This window comes from Pezoporus wallicus, unplaced genomic scaffold (assembly GCF_028554395.1).
Source record: "Pezoporus wallicus isolate ANWC-B61680 ecotype Strahan unplaced genomic scaffold, APGP_CSIRO_Pwel_v1 contig_12728, whole genome shotgun sequence".
Classification (NCBI taxonomy): Eukaryota; Metazoa; Chordata; class Aves; order Psittaciformes; family Psittacidae; genus Pezoporus; species Pezoporus wallicus.
Genome location: NW_026641132.1, coordinates 261,053 through 280,923, shown reverse-complemented (window position 1 = coordinate 280,923; position 19,871 = coordinate 261,053). Strand labels below are relative to the sequence as shown.

General features: G+C 54.3%; 1 protein-coding gene across 9 annotated transcripts in view; it reads right to left on the bottom strand.

The window, feature by feature from the left end:
- NCOR2 (nuclear receptor corepressor 2) overlaps positions 1 to 19,871 on the bottom strand; it is a 160,423-nt gene that overhangs the window by 38,012 nt on the left and 102,540 nt on the right. For all 9 annotated transcript variants that reach the window (XM_057422080.1, XM_057422085.1, XM_057422086.1 and 6 more), the window contains exons 15-18: positions 19,195 to 19,367; positions 16,357 to 16,419; positions 7,548 to 7,690; positions 2,032 to 2,179 (exon numbers count right to left, since the gene is read on the bottom strand). In XM_057422080.1, coding sequence (XP_057278063.1) covers positions 2,032 to 2,179; positions 7,548 to 7,690; positions 16,357 to 16,419; positions 19,195 to 19,367 — 527 coding nt within the window. The remainder of the gene's footprint in view (positions 1 to 2,031; positions 2,180 to 7,547; positions 7,691 to 16,356; positions 16,420 to 19,194; positions 19,368 to 19,871) is intronic.

Here is a 19,871-nt window from a genome sequence, read left to right as displayed (position 1 = left end):
CTCCCTCCTCACCCTCTCACCCATGGCTCTGGATCAGCTCTGCTCCCCCAGGACCAGGGACACTCTGATTGCTGACTTACATCGCCTGTGTCCCTGCCTCTGCCACCCCAGGGCAGCTGGGGACCATCCCAAAACACTGGTGTGTTTATTGTTATTTAAGCTGCCAGTGCAGATGAAAGGAGGTCAGGGTCAGTGAAAGCAAAGTGCTGGCAGTGCTGCAGGACAGGTTAATTATTACATGGAAAAGATCACTCTCAAATCTGCCACCAATGGCTTAAAATGAGCTGGAAGCACAAGCGTCCATGAACTGCTGCAGATGAAGGTGATGCCAAGAGATTGTTTCTAATGCTGGGCAGATTGTTCCCTTCAAGCCTTTGCCAGACAAACACAGCCAGGAGCCTTCCACAAACCCATTTCAGCGTGTCCTCACTGAGCAGACCTCAAGCCCAAAAGCTTCTTCATGTGCATCCCTTGACTTGCCTCTCTCCATAGCAGCACAGACAGCTTTCAAGTGGTGGTGAGATGAGTGGCACACAGGGACTATGTCCCAAGACTGTGTCAAAGCACATCTATCCTTCCTTGGCAGGAAAAAGTGCCAGACTCATCAGCAATCTCAGCCTTCTCCACCCTTTACTCACTTGCAACCAAGCAATGAGGTGTCCCATCATCCTCGCAGGGATGAGGTTTATGGCATGTTCAGCTGAACTCTCCCTGACTGCCACTCAACGCAGACCACCACACTGAGACATCCAATGGTGGCTTGTTCCAGGCTCAGCCAAGCTCCAGCACACTCCTTCCAGATGCTGATTCCACAGTGATACCATAACCCCCACACCAAGTCCTTTCTCCCTGGCCAGCCACATGGTCCCCTGACTCCAAGCTATAGCCTGAGCATCCTAAATGTCACCCACCCTGCCACTTCTGTGCCTGTGCTTTTCATCCCCTCTGCTTACAACCTTCTTCATCTCCTCAGCCCACACCAGGAGCAGAACAGGAGACAATACTTGGAGCATAAGGCTCGGGGCATGTCAAGAGCCCTGTCTCTAATCTCAAGAATACGTTGTTTCCTCTCGAGCACTCTTACAAAGAGCAATAACCACCTTTTACTTTGCGCCTCTGAGTCATGTATCACCTCGCACAAAGATTTACCTGGAATCTGCCTTGTAATGAGTCACTTGCCAAGATGATTTGAAAAGATTTCCCATTTTGAGTCCCATTAGCCTGGGTGCTGAGGCCAGGAACCAGCGTGGTGCCAGAGTGCTGGTTAAGTTATTAAATTACTTTGACAGAAGTCAAATGGGGCTATTGTTGGAAAATTATGCACATTTTCTCCAAACTCCAAACTGCCGCGCTTTCTAAGCGATAAATAGCTGAAAATTGTCACTTTCAAGTTGTTCCCTTTCTTTAGTACGGCTGGGAGGGAGGAAAATGCTGCCTTAAAAGGGTAAGGAGGAGGAACAGACCCGCCAAGATCCATCAGCTTTGCTGGTGGGAGACCATAGCTTCCCCTGCCCTTGCTGGCAGTGCTGGCCTCCAGCAGCAGCAATGCCCTGACGGGACAGGGATGGGCACACACAAACCTTGGTGGGTTATCCCTCCTTGAGCCCATGATAAGCTCCTCAAGAGCCCACAGTGGTGGCTATCTAACCCTGCTGAGTGTGAAGGGACCCTTCTTTGGTGGGAAGTACCAAGAAATGTGATTTACAAGAGCACCCAAGCGTGCCAGGCCCTGGTAAGCAGCAAGCTTGTAGAGAACATGCTGATGGAAATCAGAAACCAAAGGGCTCCCAAAAATAACCATCCAGACAGACACAGGAGGAGGGCAGTGATCCAGGACACTTGTCAAAAGCGTGCAATCCAGAGGCATCCAAAATACCACGAGTACCTCATGCTCCGGGATGTTGTCACGTCGGTGTGGCTTTGGGGTGTCAGATGTGACCCCCTGTGAGCACTGACATTTGCAGCCCTGGAGAGGCTCCATGTGTTGCCTCTGCTGTAACCATGCAGCAAAGCCAAGAGTCCTGAGCTCACCTTCCGCCTCTTCGGCCATCTCCTCCTCGTTTCCGCTCGCCCCTGACACCTCCATCTCCTCGTCCTCGGCTGCGGGAGGGAAGGTGGCTTCTTCGTTTTGAACGGCGGTCCCTTTTTTCTTCTTCCTCTTGGCGTTCCGTTCTTTCTCCTGGGGAAGAGGCAGAGAATGGTGAGAAGGAAAGCCCACGGGGAGCTGTGTGGGAGCAGAGAGCACCGGTCCTGCCCAAAGGGCCAAGAGAAATGCCAACACTGCCATCGCCCTCCCCACTGCCATTATCGACCCTTGGGACTGGCCTTGCCTGCCCGAAGCCCAGCAGCCTGGGCTCACCATCGTTCAACACGCAACAGCCAGCCTGGCTCCACACTGAGCTCCAGCCTCAGGTGTCACTGCGCCTATACAGCAGCAACGTCACGGACAGGAAGACAAGTGACACACTCAGAAGTCACCAGGACAGGGCTGGCAGAGCCTGGTGGTCCCGTGTCCGTGCATTACACGCACACAACGTGCTCATCTTGCGCATTTCCAGGCGCAACCTGCAGCTACACAAACACGAGAGGCCACGGCCTGACGCTCATCGCAGATAACGAAGCTGATGCCCCACATACCCCAACCAACACTTCCACACATCAGCTTTCCTGGCCGGCGCTGCCAAAGGACTTTGATTCCCATGCTGGGAATGGTCCATGCAGCACAGCAACCCAAAGGTGAGCTGCATGGTGCCCCCGTCCTGCCCTGAGACAGCCCCGTCCCTGCTCGCTGGGGCACGTGCCACAGCCATGAGGGTGCAGACAGCTGCTCCCTCCCACCGACCCAAAGGAAAAGTCTCAGCTTTGCTATTGTTTCCTGCTCTTGTTGCTTGAGTAAATATTACCAGTAGGAACAGGCCCATCATCTCCGGCTCTCCCTGCAAACCCCACAAGAATGACGCGTGTAGGATGTTTATTTACATGGATGAAAAGATAAAGCCATGGTGGAAACGTTAACTTTGCTGCGGGACCTCTGTGCTGGGAAGAGCTGCTCCCCCCTTCCCCTCGCTTCTCTTCCCCCCAACCCTGCAACTTTTCAACCCTTTAGAAAACTTCCAGATAAAACAAACAAATACAACTGCTTTTTGCTTGGAAACGCTGCTTGCTCAAAGTCTATTTTTATCAAGCTGGGCAGGAGAGAGGGGAAAAAGGCACTTGAGGAAGAGCTCTGTGGAGGCTCAGAGCAGCAGTGGGCGGAAGGCAGAGCTCTGTGATGCCCTCACCCCATCCCAGCGGCGATGCCCTGGCAGTGCCGGTGTCCGCGCCTCTGCCCCAGCACCGATTCAGCACTCGCACGTTTCTGTCTGAAGCAGCAGTTCCCCATCACGCTCATGTGGTGACAAAGCGCTGACGTTACTATGGCAAAGACTTCTCTGCCTCTTACTCATGGGTCCGTGACTCAGCCGCGGGCAGGAGCAGGCTCCTCACTGGGGATTTAGCTGGGAACCAGCCTCTGCCTCAGCACCCTACTTGGCCAGGTCCTGGGGGCTGTCAATGAGCTGCCCTGGAGGCACTGTTGGTCCCTCTCCTGGCAAGCACCACTGCTGTTATTTAGGGAAATGATGTGAAATCCAGGCAGCAGATCCCAGCTACATCTAGAGATATGTTCAAGCCACCACCTCTTCTAATGCTAACAGCACCAGCCCCCTCGTGCAGTCTTGCTCCTGGCACCCAGCCCAGGAAAGGGGTCCCTTTCTGCCTCCGTAATGAATCACGGGGCTCCCACAGCTGACATGGGATCCTAACCAACACTGCAGCAGACATCGAAGTGTCTCTGTGAGCCCTGCCTGGGACCAGGCATCTCCTGTCTCATAACATACTCTTAATCGAAGCAATTACCAGCAAGGCCAGGGGAAGGTGCCAGGACCATTTGCTATGAGCACCCTGATGCTCACTTTGTGCTATACCAGCCCACGGGGTCTCTACTCCCTACCTGACACCAGGTACTTCTGCAGGAGCATCCAGCACTTGGTGCTACTTCTGCAGTCTGCCTTGCCAAGACCACTGAGGAGATGGGCTGTGCACAGCAAGGGCACTGAACCCAGCATGAGGGGTTCTCCATGCCTGCTCCTCTGTGCTGCCCTCCCGGATTACCAGGAACCCAGCCAGCCCCATCACGCTGACTCCCAGCCTGGCAGGGATGGGCAGCTCTTCCCTCACCACCCAGGCACTGGGCACTGCCTCCCACCACTCAAGTTCACTGCCCATCTCTCTGGTTTTCTACCTCGCAGGCAGAGCAGCCACCCCGACAAATTTGGTCTCTCCTTGTACTCACCATCTGATGTGGCAGCAACAGCCAAAACAGCTTCCAAACCCTCTTACTGACACGGAGACATCAATACGGGTACCTCCCATCAGCATCAGCCGTTCCTAAGAGCAGGACCTGGCAGTGCCAGACTGATGTGACATAACGATGTGTATCTGAGACTGCACCAGGACCAGGACTAACCACAGAGTGACTCCTATGCCCTGCCACAGAAGCAGGCAGCAGCGATGGGAAGAGGCAGTGGTGACCCCACAGGCAGGACTTCTCTGCCACCGTGCTCAGGAGGGTCTCAGTTCCCCATCCCAAGGCCAAGGCTCTGCACCAAGGCAAGGCAGACTTGTTCACCCTCCAGAAGAAGATGCCACCCGGCTGTCCTCCCGAAGCAGCTTTGTTGTGCAAAGCCAGCACCACTCAAAAAGCAAGGAATTTAAGAAACATTGCTCAAGACTGGTCCAAAGGATTCGTCCTTCAAGCAGGATCAACTTAGGAGCAACTCGCCCATCTTTGTTGCACAAGCCAAAACAAGCCCCAGCAATCACTACACTAAAGTGATAATCACACCGCCAAGAGGTCTTAGTGAAGACAGTGCCTAGTCTGCAACCCCTAACAAAAAGAGCAGCTCGAAGGACACCGTGCATCCCCAAGCTCTGCTTTCCTCAAACACTGATACTAGAGAGCGCAGCATGCACAATTTCAAGGCTAAGTGACGCTGATGCCTGGGCCACAGCCGAGTGCTCGGCAGTGAACCCAAGCCAAAACACACAGTGGGGCAGATAAAGCAAAGCCTCAAGGTAGCCTGACCCTGCCCCAGCAGTAACAGGCTGCCTGTCCCACGGTGCAGCCGGCTGGCAAGGACACCCTGATCCATGGAGGTGCTTGAAAGGGAGGAGGGTGAGGATCTGCAGCATCCAGCTTTGTTGAGCTAGGACCAAAGTGGAATTTCCCTCCTCAAACAGGCAGGACAAGGGTCTTGTGAGTGCTAAGCAGCTCAGGGAAGAGGAGGAATAGGGCTGCGTGTGCTGACACAGCTCCTCAGCCCCTGCATGCTCCTTTCCTGGGTTAAGAACCTCTCCAGCAAAAAGATGGGTCTTCAAATGAAAACCCCCAACATGGCACGTAGGAGTGTATGGACCATGTGGGCTCTGGAGAGGTGGAAAAGGAGCATCACCATGTCACACACCTTTGCCCATTGCAACCCAAACCCTTCTACCTCCTAATGCTGAATGCTCCCTGGATGCTCAGAGGGAAGTTCCCCCCATCCCCAGAGCTCCTTGGGCTCTGGCCAGCACAAAAGAGTACAAGGGGCCTCTGAAACACACAGCCCCATCCCACCTAGGACTGTCCTAGCACGGGGAGTGGGGACATCATGCTCTGCACCACACTTTGGGGACAGAGGGACCCTGCCAGGCTCTGCTTCCCATCCCACACCGGTCACTGCTCCCTGCCTGTCCCTGCAGCAACTCCAAGTCACCTGCACACTGCTGAAACCCTGTGTCACACCCACCTGGACGAGGAAGCTGCAGTATTAATGAGCCCCATGTGGGAAACGAGTGAGATCTGCTAATTAAGTTTACCCTCATTAAGTGAGAGGAGGAAAAGCAGAGCCCCTGTGTTTCTCCGCACAGCATCAGCAATAGCTGGTGGTGGTGAGGTCAGGGAATAACCTGGGAATGTCATGGAAGAACTAGGAGATGCCACGCTGCCTCACCACATGCTCCCTCCGCAGAGGTCACGGATGACTACTGGGTATAGGATGAGATTTGGAGGCTTGGTTTGGTTGGGAATATATTTAGGAGTCAGGAAGGAAGGTCTATGGCAATTTAATCTCAGTTGTTCTTTTACTTTATTCAGCTTTCTGGCATCTGCTGTTGCCACAAAACAATAGAGCACAATAAATAACAGCTGAATGTTCATTGTTCTTCTCCACAACCGAATCCCATAGCCTCCAATGCTCAAAACCTAAAATGATGATGCTGATATAAACTGCAAGTGAGAGTGAGCAATTAGACGGGAGAAGTCTAGCGGCTGCCTTGGAGGGACGGATGCAGGGAAAAATGTGGCTCTGCAGAAAAACACTTCCGTGATATAATTTCTGCAACATTATGAAGCGGAGTAAATGAACACACACCGGTTGCACTGCCAGTTAAGCTGTATGAGCTGATTTCAGATTCTCCCCAGTAATGAACAATGATTTCTTTCTGATGGAACATTTTATATTCCGAGGGCTTGATGCACATTTCATCCCAGCCTTTCTATCGGTTTGGGGGTCTTTTATACAGTTTGTTTGCTTTGTTTCTAAAAACAATTGGGTGAAACATGGGAACACAGGAGTGTCTGTGCATAGAGAATTAATAAAGAATCGCCGATGTCTTCTCTTTCTCTCATTCCTATAGACTGACTAGGATATTAAATTCCTGCGTGAGTCATTGAATGTTTTCCTGTCTGTCTTTTTACTCTTGCTGTAATAGCTTGCTTGGAGAGATTCCTGCATTGAACATTGTCCTTTGCATTTTCAAAGCACCCCTTGGGGTTTAGCCATGTGAATTCTATTAGCCAGAAACTGGGAACCCCAGGATACTCTACAAATGAAATAATTATAATGCTTAAGTTGCTCTTAGCAGTCCATCCTATCTCCAGAACATCAAGCAAGCCCCTCTTCATTCACACTCTGCACCACATGCTAGGAAAGAAGCAGCATTAGCCCCTTCAGATGAAGAATCTGAGGCACGGAGGGATGTGCGCATCTGCCTGCAGCCCCAAAGAGAAGCTACATCCATGTTGGGACCAGCCTTTTGGTCCTAAACCGCTGAATTCCTCTGGAACAAACTGGCAGTTCACCAGGTAACTGGGGTACCTGCAAGGCACAGAACTGTGTGGCCTTGCCAGGGTGGAAAAGCACAACCTCACCAGCAGCAAAATATCTGCGCAGCCAGGACTGAGCTCACGCCCTGGATTAACAAGGAGCAGCCCCGCTTCTCCTGCTGCTCCTTATCTCCCTGCGTACCAGCCGCACTCCAGATGCCCAGGCATCTCCCACACAGCAGCTCTCCCTCCTCCAGACCTCCCAGGGACAGATGGGTGGGCAACCCTTTCCTGCACCACTTCCCGCTCCCCACAGCTTTCCCTCCAAGATGATGAAGGCCCCCCTTGGATGTGGGAAGCACGCAAGCACTTGCTGGGAAAGATCGACACAGGCCGATGTGGGCTGCGATGGGGCTCTCACCATTTTCAGTTTGTGTTGCTGTAGGATCTCGTCCAGGTTCTGCCTCTTCTTGTAGTTGAAGTAGAAGTTTTTGCACTGTGACACGGTCTTGGAGCCCACCATCCTGGCAATGGCCGACCAGTTCCGCCCATGCTCAAGGAGACCTGCGGATACAGAGCAAGGATTTAACACCAGATACACTCACATAATGGCAGCATTATCCACACAGGATGGGAAACATCCTCTGCACAAGCCAAACTCCACAGGAACAATATGGTCACTAGCACCCGTCTGAACGGCTTCGTAGGTCATCCCCTGGCCTAGAAGAGGCTGTTTTATTTTCCAAGAGGGAAAAAAGGCACTATGCTAACCACCTCTGGAACAAAATACGTCCCACAGCCACGTCTCGGCCAGCCACCAGGCAGTCAGGAAGGTGAGCAGCACTCCCTTCCCTTTGGGATGGCTGCAGGAGGCATTGGCATGACCACGACAACTTAGGACAGCAGCTCTTAGTCCCTAGCATGAAGCAAAGGCTCTTCCCACCCTCCTGTGCCCCAGTGATGACATTGAACAGGGTGACAAGGCAGTTCAGGGGGTTGGAGCATGAGGTCCTGTTACGGATGGGGAGGAAGATCCCAGGCAGGGAAACCCAGGTGATGTCCTGGGCTGGGAAGAGGCGTGCTGCGGATTAGTGCTGATCACAGGCTCAGTGAGCACAACCAGCTTCCCAGGTCAGGCACCAAGCCAAGGGCTGGCAATCCTGGCCAGATGGTGCCACCCGAGCATGAGGCTCCTGCCAGCGCTGGGGCAACCCAGCAGGGTGGAGGAAGATGAGGAGGAAGGAACAAGTCAGCACCCTGTGTCCTTGCGGGCTCCACAGGGGTGTCCTGGACACCCCTGGTCCTGCAGCTCACAACCACAGCACACAGGCAGGCACAGCAGTTCCCTGGTCCCTCCATCCCAGGCTCTTGGACAAGATCCAGGTGGGCACAATCCAGGCTTGCTGGGAAATAAAGCCCCATTGCCAGCAGTCCTTCCTGGTGCATGGCTGGTGCTTCCCATGGTGCCCAGTGGAGCTGGAGCTGCCACCAGCCTGCCAGATGCTGCCAGTCCAGCTGGGTCCTGCCGGTCTGGCTGGATCCTGGCTGCCCACATGATGCCACACTCAGGCCAAAAACTCCCGATCCTCCCCTGCACCAAAGCATCCCTGCACAGGATGCAGACACTGAGCCCAGGGGCAAGGTACTGCCACAAAGGTGACTTCAAGATGAAAACCAGCAGGGAAAGAACCTGCCAAGGGCATCACCCTCTTTTGTTAGGGGGTTTTCTGCCCAGAAGCCACCAATCACAGAGCCTGGGAAGAGACACTGCCTGGGTATCTCTGTTGTTCATCCCCAACCCCTCCCCTGGCTGCTCTGATACCATGGGGCTCAGGACCACGATGAGTGCCATGTTCAGGCTCCTGAACGTGGCTCTGCCCCAAGCACCAGCTCAGACCTAAGTGTCAGCCCAACAACAAACCCACCCTAGGACAGACTGATCTCAGCACAGACACAAGCAATGAGAGCCAGACGGACACACCTCCACCAGTGTGTGCGAGCCCTGCACCACGTACCCCAGGAGAGATGAACCCCCCCCCCTCTCTGCTTCCCACATCCTGGATAAACCCAGTACCCAGCACAGCAGGAGTTAACATCCAGCCGGTGCCTGTATCCTGCCCGGTCCCAGCACCAGGGCTTATCAAATTGCATGTAAAGAGGCAGGCATCACACAGCGCTGAGCACCACAAAAGGCTGTGGCAAGCCAAGAAACAAGTTTGAGCTTTAACTCTGCAACTCCCAGCCTCGCTTAAGCCAAACCCACGACCTCCATCACCCCGCTGGCAAGCTGGGACTTCTCAGATACAATAATAAACACAAAAAGGGATGTCCGGCCACCAACCATGACAGATAACAAGCCGGGGTGGGAGTCCTCCCCCCACTGTTGCAGAAAGCTGCAGGGGAACACAGGACAGTCCCCTGTGTCACAACCTACCCCCTGTGTCACAACCCACTGCTGCTGTCCAAAGCAAACAAGCAGCTCAACCCCGGTTTTGCTCATCACAGCGCTGGTGGCCCTGCACCAAGTGTGACAGCCGGGGCGTCACTTGCTGCCCCCCAGGCAAAGCCCTGCAACACTGGCAGCTCCAGAGGGCGAGATGCTGTGCCACCCGGGAAGCGGGATGCGGCACAGCACAGCTCGGGGCTGGGGGGTGATGGATGCCAGTGCAAACAGTCCCCAGCACGGTGTGACCTTTGCAAGCCGCGGGTGATGCCAGCTCCTGGCTGCCCTTTCCCCTGAGGTGCCTGCAGCCACGGAGCAGGTGGCTGTGTCCGTGCTGGGCTCATGAAGACGAAGCTGCTGCAGCCCCTGCCTGCGGGACCCGGCAGGCAGCCCAGCTCTTCCCTTTACACGAAACCCAGAGCAAAACAGCAGCACCTGCACCCACATTGCAATCCTCTGGGGAGGGACCAACCGAGACACCCCAGGACCTGCCAGTAAGCCCTCGGCTTCTCAGGCACCCTGGTTTGCTGAGCTCCACCAGCACGGAGCCTCTGCACCCCCACAGCCTCTGTGCCGTGCTCCCCAGCCCGCCTCGGCACCGCGCAGCCCTCGGTTCCGCAGCGCAACTGAAACTATGACTAACTGAGTTATCAGATCTCAAGGCAGGCTGCGCTGGCTGGGGCGGGGGCTCCGGACGCAGGGGCTGCCCGCAGGCACGCAGCTACAACGCAACCGCTGAGGTTAACCCCATCCTTCGGACCCCAAAGCCGGGACTTACGTGCTCCGGGTCCGGCTCCGGCGGGCAGGGAGCGTGCCCGGAGCGTGCAGCGGGCAGGCTGGGAAGGACGCGGGCGTCGGGGCACTTCTTCAAAGCCCCCCCGGGCACGGCAGCCCGCTGCGAAGCGCTGCGAGTGCTCCGCTCACACCCTCCCCACGCATTTTGCTTTCGCTCCCTCGCAGCAGCCGGAGACAGAGAAGAAAGCAAAGCCGGTTCCTTAAATCCTGGGGGCGAGAGGATTTCAGAGCCATGGGCGGCCGAGAGCGGCGAGCGAGTGGGCTCCGGGGCTGGAAACCAGGTCACAGGCGGAAGACTCCTGACCCCGATGGCAGAAGTTGGTGGGAACACATGCTCCGGCCCCAGCGCTCTTCCCTCCGGCGTCCTCTGCGCTCCTCCGGCTCGCCGGAGCTTTCCAACCCTCCGCAGCCGCGGTTGTTTAACGTGGATGGAAGCGCCTCCAGTGTTTTCTCCCCTACCTCACCTCCTCGCTCAGGGCTACGGGGAGGCTGCGCGGCTTCAGGAGATGCCAGACGTTGCCAAGAAATAATAATAATTAAAAACAAGAGGAAAAAAAGGCAGGAGCAAGGCAAAGGGGAGGGAGCAGCCGGCTGCGCGCCGCGGCTCCGCTCCTGCCAGCCCGAGGACGGGGAGCCGGTGCCGTCGGTATGTGGCGGAGCAGCGAGCGAGCTCTAATCTGTTCCTCTGGCTGACCCAGGGCTCGTTGCATCTGAATGTGACCTCTAGACAGAGCATTAATAACGAACGTGGCGCTGACCCAAGCTGACAAGGGGTGCGGCCGCTTGGCACCCGCTCCCGCCTCCCTCTCTCACTTTCTGTCTCCCTCGCTCTCGTCTGAATGTCAGCGGCAGGGGGAGGGATCCAGGAAAACAAAGCTTGGCTAATAGTTTCCTCCGCTCTCAAGTGAATCAAAGGCGCTTTTCTTTGGGGATGTGCGCGCTGGCGAGCCCAGTGGCACGCTGGCGGGATGCCGTGGCACCCTGGCACACCTCGGTCCTGCTGCCCCGGTGAAGGGATAGGGAGAGGATTGGCATTGGTCTCACTATGGGTGCACCGGGGCTTCTTCTCCGGTACCAGGAAGCAGAGGGTGGAAGGGAGGAGAAGCCTGGAGAACATCTTGGAGTGCAGAGGAGAAACCGGAGGGCAGCAGGGGCCATCAGCTCGTGCCCCATCGGCTGTCTGCAGAGTTCCAAGGCTATCCAGCATGGCTGCCCTGCTCCATTCGGGGCTCGGCAAGGGTGGAGGGAATCCATAAAAAGGTCCCTTAATGGGCGCTCGTGGATTATCAGATCATGGTTACACGGGAAGAACTAAGTGATCTCATTCCCCTATGCCTGACAGTACCTGGTGCAATCCTCCAGCCCCTCTTGCACCCATGAAACCTCTTGGGAGCAAGGATGGAGGCAGTTCTCACTATAGCACAGCCAAAACATGCCATAACCCCATACCGCAAAAAGATTGGCACTTTGGAACCCAATGCATCCTGACAGCGTGGTTGGCATTGCTAAGCTGAATTAGCGCACCGCAACACTGCTTTCCTCCACTGATCTCAGGGCACTTTGCAGCATGTGGGAGAACTGATTCCCAAGGAAGGTAACTTCTCCAGGTCCATGGAGTCAGTGAGGGCAGAGCTGGATGAGCACTGGGTTCCTAAGGAGAGCAGTGAGGACAGGGCGCAGAGGGAAGCCCATGTCCCTGCAGGCGCCAGAGGCATTGCCAGAGGGACCATCACGCAGGCAGCCAGCTTGGTGTGATCTTGCTGCAATGATGGGTGATGCTCTTCCTTCCTTGAAACCAGGCTGTCATGCTCCTGATGGACCTCTCCCTCAGTGGCTGGATGCAACCATGCTTCTGATGTGCTTCACAACAGTCTTCACATATATCACGCCCCCTCTCCATAGGGAAGCAGTGCCACCAAATGAGGCATGGACATGGAGTTGGGACCCCTGGCCAGCTCAGCACTAGTGCTATCTTCCCGCTCCACTGGCCCTGGATGGGGACCCTCAGTTCCCAGATCTCCCCTTCTGAGCATCAACCTTCTGCTGCATCAAGCCTGTGCCCTGACCACAGACTTGCCCAGCTCTCTCCCTTGTACCACAACCCTCCTTGTGTGCTGCGTCTCCATCCTTTGGCCCTGCGAGGGGATGGGAAGCCTCCTCCCTCAGAGGTGCTATCCCCTCTGGTCTGGCTGGGGACACTGGAGTCTCCAGCACAAGGCAGTGAGCACACGTGAAGCAGCTGCTCCTGGTGGACCCAGCTCTCTGCCTTCACCTGGTTTGGATATTATTCCTGCTCCCTTATTGTTGAAAAAATAACGCTCAAAATTAAAATGTAGGCTGTAAATTATAGTAATTACCCAGCAGTTCCCCCTGACAGGCCTTTTGTGTTTCATTCACTGACACTCACTAAGCAAATCCTCGCAGTTTGCTCCTACACGCTCGAGAAACATTCAGCCAACAGCAGCACAAAGCACAGCTCTGGGGGAACAGCAAGCAGGAGCACTACAGACACTATCCCGGGATAACACCCTGCCTGAAGAGCAGCAAAGCACCAGCCTGGGATGTTTGGGATGGGACCACAGCTGATCACAGCTCTTCCAGGACAAGCATTAGGGTCAATTACTGCCTTGGATGCAGCTCTGCCCTTGTGGCACACAATCCACCCCATCCCAATGATTTCCACCATGTCACTTGTACAAACTCCATGGCAAACACATGGCTTGCTCAGAGCAGGCAGATCCCGTATTCTGGGAGGCTGTGCTCTGAGCTCCCCTTGCACCCAGCCTGGATGGAGAGCACCCAAGTGGGGAACCTCAAGGCACATCCCACCCCAGGGCCAGAGAGAGGGACAACACACAGCGACCAGCACAGGCTGCAAAACACCTTCTCCAGCCCACACTTACTACCATCAGCAGGTTTTTACAGCACTAAACGTCTCTGACTGGAGAGGGAAAGGCTCCAGCATGAGCACAGGAGAGATGAAGGGAGGAAGGTATGGAGCTGCTGGTCCCTTGTGAGAGCAAGAGCTGCCCTGCCAAGAAGTGATGGAGGAAAAAGCAAAGACCCAACAGACCTGCCTCTCCCTGCCCTTCATCCAGCAGCTCGTTAGGAACAACAGTGCAAACCCAAATGAGGGTTGGAGGAGCACACAATTGTGTGTGTGTCTACACACGCACTCAGGCTCCAGAAGGATCCTGCACCATGAGACAGTGCGCTGAAAGGCAGCTGCGTTCTAAAGGTGATGGGAGATGCTGAGAGGGCTTTTGTGTCAGTGGGGTTGGGTGTGTGTAATCTGAAGAAGTAAGTGTATTTTGTTTTAAGTAATCCACTTTAGTTTCATGAACAGAATGAGACTGGAAAAAAAATGGTTCAGGTCAGTCCAAAACTCATCTTGCTGAGCTGGTTGTTGTCAGAACTGAAAATCAGCCCTTGAAAGAATATCTTCTGTATCCAAGGAAATATTTTACATATACCCAAAATGAACTATTCAGGAGTCTTGATGGGTTATTTAACTCTCTGTCATCAGCTTTTTACATTCATGCCCAACCCTCCACTCCATCAAGCTGAATCCATCCCAAAAGGCCCAGGAAAAGGCATATGGAGCCAGAAGCTGGCCTTGCTGCAAGGGCAAGAAGCGCAGAACGCCCTCAGCAAGGCTGGGAACACCTCAGGTGAGCAAGAAACTGCCATTTCCACAACGCCTCATTACAAAGAACAAAACCACTTGTTAGATGCCAAGGGGAAAACCCAGACTTGGGCGAGAAGAGAGACCAGACTTTACAGACTAACAAAGGTCATGCCGGAACCTCCCGGTTCATCGAGTTCAGCCCTGCAACACCGGGTGCTTAATGAAAACCTCCTGCTTTCAGGATCACGGCAGCGGTGCAGGGAGGCAGGGCCAGGAGAACACGCTCCCCTGTCATTACAGCAATCTCTGCACATTTTGACAGACTGGTGAATCAAAGTTTATTGCGTAATGAAAGTGTCATTAAGCAAGAACTTTCCTCTCGCTAGGTTTTCGTTCCCCTAGTTAACTTTAATAACATGGTACTCCCCTTTATTGTCTCTTCCGACAGACACAGTCCTGCCTCTTCCCACTTGGAACTCTCCATGCAGCTCTGTGATTCTGGAGCAGAGCAGACAACCCTTGCATCTCACTGTCCCACGCCTGTTTTCCCTTACAGGAATGACATGGGGTTTAATGCCCTGCATGAAAATGCCAGGGGTGAACAGCAAGGCCAGGCTGATCTCCCTGTTGGTGGGCGCTGGGAGCAGAGAACACCGTCCCCATCAGATCAAGCACCCCAGGGCGTTAGGGCTGATGTTCCATAGGACTCACATCTTGTTAAACTCCCTGAACCAGCTGCTGTGGGCTCAGGCTGCTACCAGCACCAGGGAAGAGCTTTTAACAGCTGAGTCCTTACAGTGAGAAGGATGGCACCCATGTCTCTGTGCTGGGTGCCCACCACCTCCTCCAGCCCCTGACGTTACCTCCAGCCTTTCAGTTTGCAGTTGGAAAGCCCCACTGCACCGGTCCCTGGAAATACCAAATAGAGCCAGTTTGAAGCATTAAAGTGTCTGCTTCCTGGCAAAGGGGAATTTGGCTTCTCTGCACAAGTCTGCTGTTGCAATCTCAGTTTCCCAGGTTGTAATGGAGGGGGAAAACATCAGCAATCGGGCTTTACACCAGCAAATCTCCCTGCCTTGTCCTGGCCCCTGGGCTGGAATAATGCTACGTGCTCCCACACCTCATCCTTCCTCCACACAGGCTTTGGCAGCTGGTTTTAAGACTCCTTAAGCGCACCTCCAGCATAAAACAGCAAGAGGCACTTTTAAACAACCAGATGAGATCTCCAAAACAAAGCAGCGCCCGGATAAAATCCTTCCAACGACCCTCCCCTGCTCAGCACCTGCTCGCCCCACTGCCTGGCCCCGGGCCAGTTGGGTTGATTAAAGTCTATCTATTAAGTTTTGTGTCTATAGAGAGCCGCGCTCAGCGACGCGCAGGATTGGCACCGGCTTGTAAAGAGGGTTGGAACAGCTTAAAGGAGAGTGAGCCAAACACTTTGGGATATTCACAGGCAAAGTAATCCAAGCCCACGGCTCCCACCAGCACCTGGGCAGCCGGCGCTCCACAACGTGTAATCACCATTGCAGCAGCAGGTGCATTTTCCAAGGCGAGCCGAACCTGCTAACAGGCCTGTTTGCCTTTGCCATGCCCACACGGCACGCTCATTTCCATTTTAATTTCCCACTTACAGCCCTCACCGGGCCAGGAGAGCCGGCAGTGATGCGAGTGGGATGCACGGGCTGGGGACACGAGCTCGACAGCCCATCAACAGGACGTGACTTTGGCAAAGGACCGAAAGCCGCGAAAAGAGCTGGCGCAGGAGCGGCACGAGGAGGGGAAGTGGCAAGAAGGGCTCTGCTACACTCAGCACTTTTTAAACACGGTCTCAGCAAAGGTTTTGAATCAGCTCCAGGATGTAAAGTCACCCCACGCTGCCCGCAGCCCGGCACTGTGAGTCCCCAACACGTGCCTGCGGAGTGCACTGTCCTCTCCCCAAGCCTCAGAGCTGTGAATGCTCTGAGCACATCTGGAACACATCACACCAACAGCACAAACCCCTGGAGAGAGGGGTGAAGCTGCACCTCGTGCTACGAGCAGCAGAAGCTGCAACAAGCACCAGGCAAGGTGCCTTCCTGCTTTCCTATGACCAGCTCCTGCCTTGCAGGACATGCCAGGCTCCAGCCACAGCCCAGACATCCTTGGTGTCAGCACAGGGCTGGAGAGGCTGGGCACACCATTGCCTGCCTCTCCCAAACAACTCCTGAGTCTCACTGGAATAAACCAGCAACAGGACAGGCAGAATCCAGCCCCGCGGCTCAGGGCTGCCACCCTGCACCGACTGCAGCACTCAGACACCATCCATCCCTGATTGCTGGGTTAGCTCCAGCAGAACAAATAGCAGCAAGAAAACAAATGGCTCACCTTTTTTAGCTGTCTCCATCTCCTCTTCGGTCCAGCGAGAGCTTTCATTCATCTCAAGAGAAGCTGTAAAGGAGGAAGAAAAAGAAAGCAGTCAGTTGTGAGTGGGAGCCAGCAAGCCCAGGGAGCTCAGATACCCAAATGCACAAACCCCATCCTATGCCCTGTTCCCTACAGGCACAACAAAAAGCTGTGTGGTGCATAACCACTCCTGCAGGGAGGGCTGTTGCGGTGCAGGCTCTCAAGTCTTTTCCACACCACAGTAACCCATGCACAGCACCCTCCCTGGGACACATCTCAGTGATGCAAAACCTCTACTTTGGGACTGGAAGAGAAGCCAGATGGCTTGAGGGTGGCAGCAGATTTCCTGCTGATTTGGTGCCACGCACTCTGGCCCGCCAACAACAGGTACCAAAGACGGAGCTGGCTTCGGCTGTGTGCTTTGGAAGTGGCAGACGCAGGGAGGGACCATCACCCTCGGCGCAAGCAGAGAACAGCATCACCACGGTGGTGACTGGCTGACCGCATCCATCATGGGAGTTGACCATGCTTGACCATGCCATCACCAGGCTCTTGGACAGCTCAGAGCCATTTCCACCCATACTGAGGGCTCCCCCAGAGCAGCACCCACCACAAGGGGATGTGCTGCTCCAGACGGGAGAGGGATGTCAGCACCTGAGGCTCCTCCTCTCCCCCCTCCCAAGCACAGTGCTGGGGACACCGAGGCCCTGCATAAAGCCTTCACTATGCAACAGTCCTGTTGGCAGCCTGGCACTAGAGTGAACCGTACAATAACAAACCAGGGTGTGAGTCAGAGGCAAAAAGCAACTTGGTAAGGAAACAGATTTCCGGCTCAGTCTGCCAAGGGGTTATTACTCCAAACAACAGGCGAAGCATTATTTCAACAGTGATGAGAGATGTTTTGACAGTGTCCTTTCAAAATGGAAAACAGGCTGATAGGTTCAGGATAAAGGATATGGGTAAAGAGAGAAGGAAGCATCTTCCAAGAAGCTCAGTAAGAAGCTGAGACCCTGTGATAGTACAATGCGGGCTCTGATGCCCTCTGCATTGGGAAGAGGCATCTCCTTCACAGCTGGCTGAGCACAACTGCAGGTGCCACCTCCTGTAAGTCCGTGCAGGTCAAAGCCTTCCCCTAGGCCTTTTCCCCTTGGGATGCTGGCCAAGAGGGAGGGAAATGGAGACTTGGCTGCGGGCAGAGCCAGGGCCACGATGCTGGTTTACGCAAAAGAGAGTGTCCCCAACATGCTGCCAGGCCCCTCGCTCAGCTGGAGGATCCCTGTTATTGTATGGGAAAGAAATGTCAAAGAAACGGCCCGTTTGCTTTGATTGATGGTATTTACTGAGGTTGCTCAGTTATGAAACAGATGCCTACGGGGAGCTCCGGCACGCTGCAGTTAAACCACAATACAGTTTTGTGTTGTTTTTTAATGTTCAATTGGTATTTAAAATGCAATAACTTTCTTAGCCAACCTAAATTAAAGCACTATTAGAGAGACATGAAGTGAAACCAATTGCTCAGATATGTCACTGGAATCGATCCATTCCCTCTTCCCAATTTAACACAGTCTAAAGTCTTTTCCTCTGCGTTTGCAGCGAAGTTTATGAAGGACTCCGAGATGCTGGGATAAAAAAGAATTCCCATCTAAGTTTCTGCCATTATCTGCTGCTTCTTTGCAGCATTGCTTAACAAGTTGGAGAGGGAGAGAGGGCTCTGTTGTGCCGGGAACTATTTATATCGCCTGTATGAAAACAGCACTCGCAATCAAGGCTTCAGCCAGTTGTCAGCAGAGGAACAGGGAGGCGAAACACCTCCGGGTGATTTATAGCACACGGAACAGAACAAGCAAGAAACTGCAGAGCAAGGAAACGGAGAGGAGTCACCCTGCTTTTATTTTTACTTGCCTCTAGGTAGCACAGTAATAATTTTGCACTTGGTAAGAGTAAAGTATAGGAAAACCAGCCAAATTCCTTGATGTAAGGCTTTTGTAAGTCAATCCATGAGCCGTTTCCCAAGGTGGCCACTACGGATGCTGCAGATGTGAGAGGCAGATGCACCTGATGCGGGGCTGCGGATGCTGCCATGGATTCCCATCTAGCCTGGGACTGGCAGCATCATGCTCGCAGCCATGGGTCAGGGGGCCTAGCTAGCCCTGCTTGCTAGCCAGGGCACTAGGGACCAGCACAGAAAATGCTGCTTTTTGGGCTAAACAAGAGCAACCTGAGTGCACACGCATGACGTCAGCCGTGACCCGCTGCCCCCCTCACCACGTCCTTCAGCTGCAGAGATGGGAAGGGACCAGCCAAATTCCCAAGGCCAGGGGGTCACAAACCCCACAGGCTGCAGCTGCTCAAGCTCCAGGCAGGTTTGGAAACAGAGAGGGCAGGAGAACTGGCAGAGACTGGGCAAGCCCAGGATGGCAAAGCAGGCTCCTAGGCAGAGATCAGGGGTACTCAAAGCCCAAACTACTGCAGAGGGAAACACATCTCTGGGTGCAGGAGGGACACAAGCTCTGCATGAACGCAGCCAAAAGTGCTTCTGAAAACCCTCTTTTTGTCCTGCAGTACTTCCTCTCTGAGGCCATAAACCACACCAACAGCCAGGACAGGCCAAGCTTGCATATGGCTCTGCTCTATCTGGGTGAACTGGGTAATTTGTGAGATGGAGAAACCTCACTGTTGCTCCCCAAAACAGAGGATTCCATGAAGGAAAACCCTCCTCTGTGAGCAGGGAGCAGAGCACGGTGATGCCCCATCACACCAGAGAGGACAACCAAAAAGCTGTGCCAAGATCTCCCCATCCCCATGCCCACTGCTACCTACCGAGCTCCGCGCTCTGCTGCGGGGCGGTCGCCTCCTCGTTGTTGGCTTCATTGGCCATGGAGCGGGTGATGCGGCCCTTGCGCCTGCCCTGGCTGTTGGCAGTTTTCCGACCCTTGGAGGTGACCGTTTCCTTCTCATCATTGTCTTCCCCGGATGTGTCGTCGTTCTTGTCCCTGCAAAATCAGGGAGGAAAGGGAAAAACCCCCGTGGTTGGTCTGAGTTTTAGGTCAAGCAATTATTCCTCTGCACGTGTTTGGGGATGAGGGGTTTCTGCTGGGTCTTTGGAGGTGGAGGGGAGAGCAGGTCTGCATTTGTTTTTGCACACACAGGCTCTTTTCCTGGCTGGGATTGGCGGTGGGGTGATTTGTGGTGGGGCTTTCTTTCTGCAGCTGGCTGCAGCTCCACCACCAAGTGCACGCAGAGACCTGACGGAGACAGGTTTAATACCAGACCATTCAAATTCATCCCTGCCTCCTCCTCATTTATCTTCCTGAAAGGACCTGCTGGTAAATGTCTTTGCAGCCTAGATATAATGAAGCCAGATGTTCTTTTAAACCAAGTATTAAGCCCATTACAGATAGCTAGCGGTCTGCGTGCCAACCTTTCCCTGCCACGGCTCCGACACTCCCTGTTTGGTGTGAGGGAGGCAGGGCTGGCTGAAGCCCTTCATCTGGGAG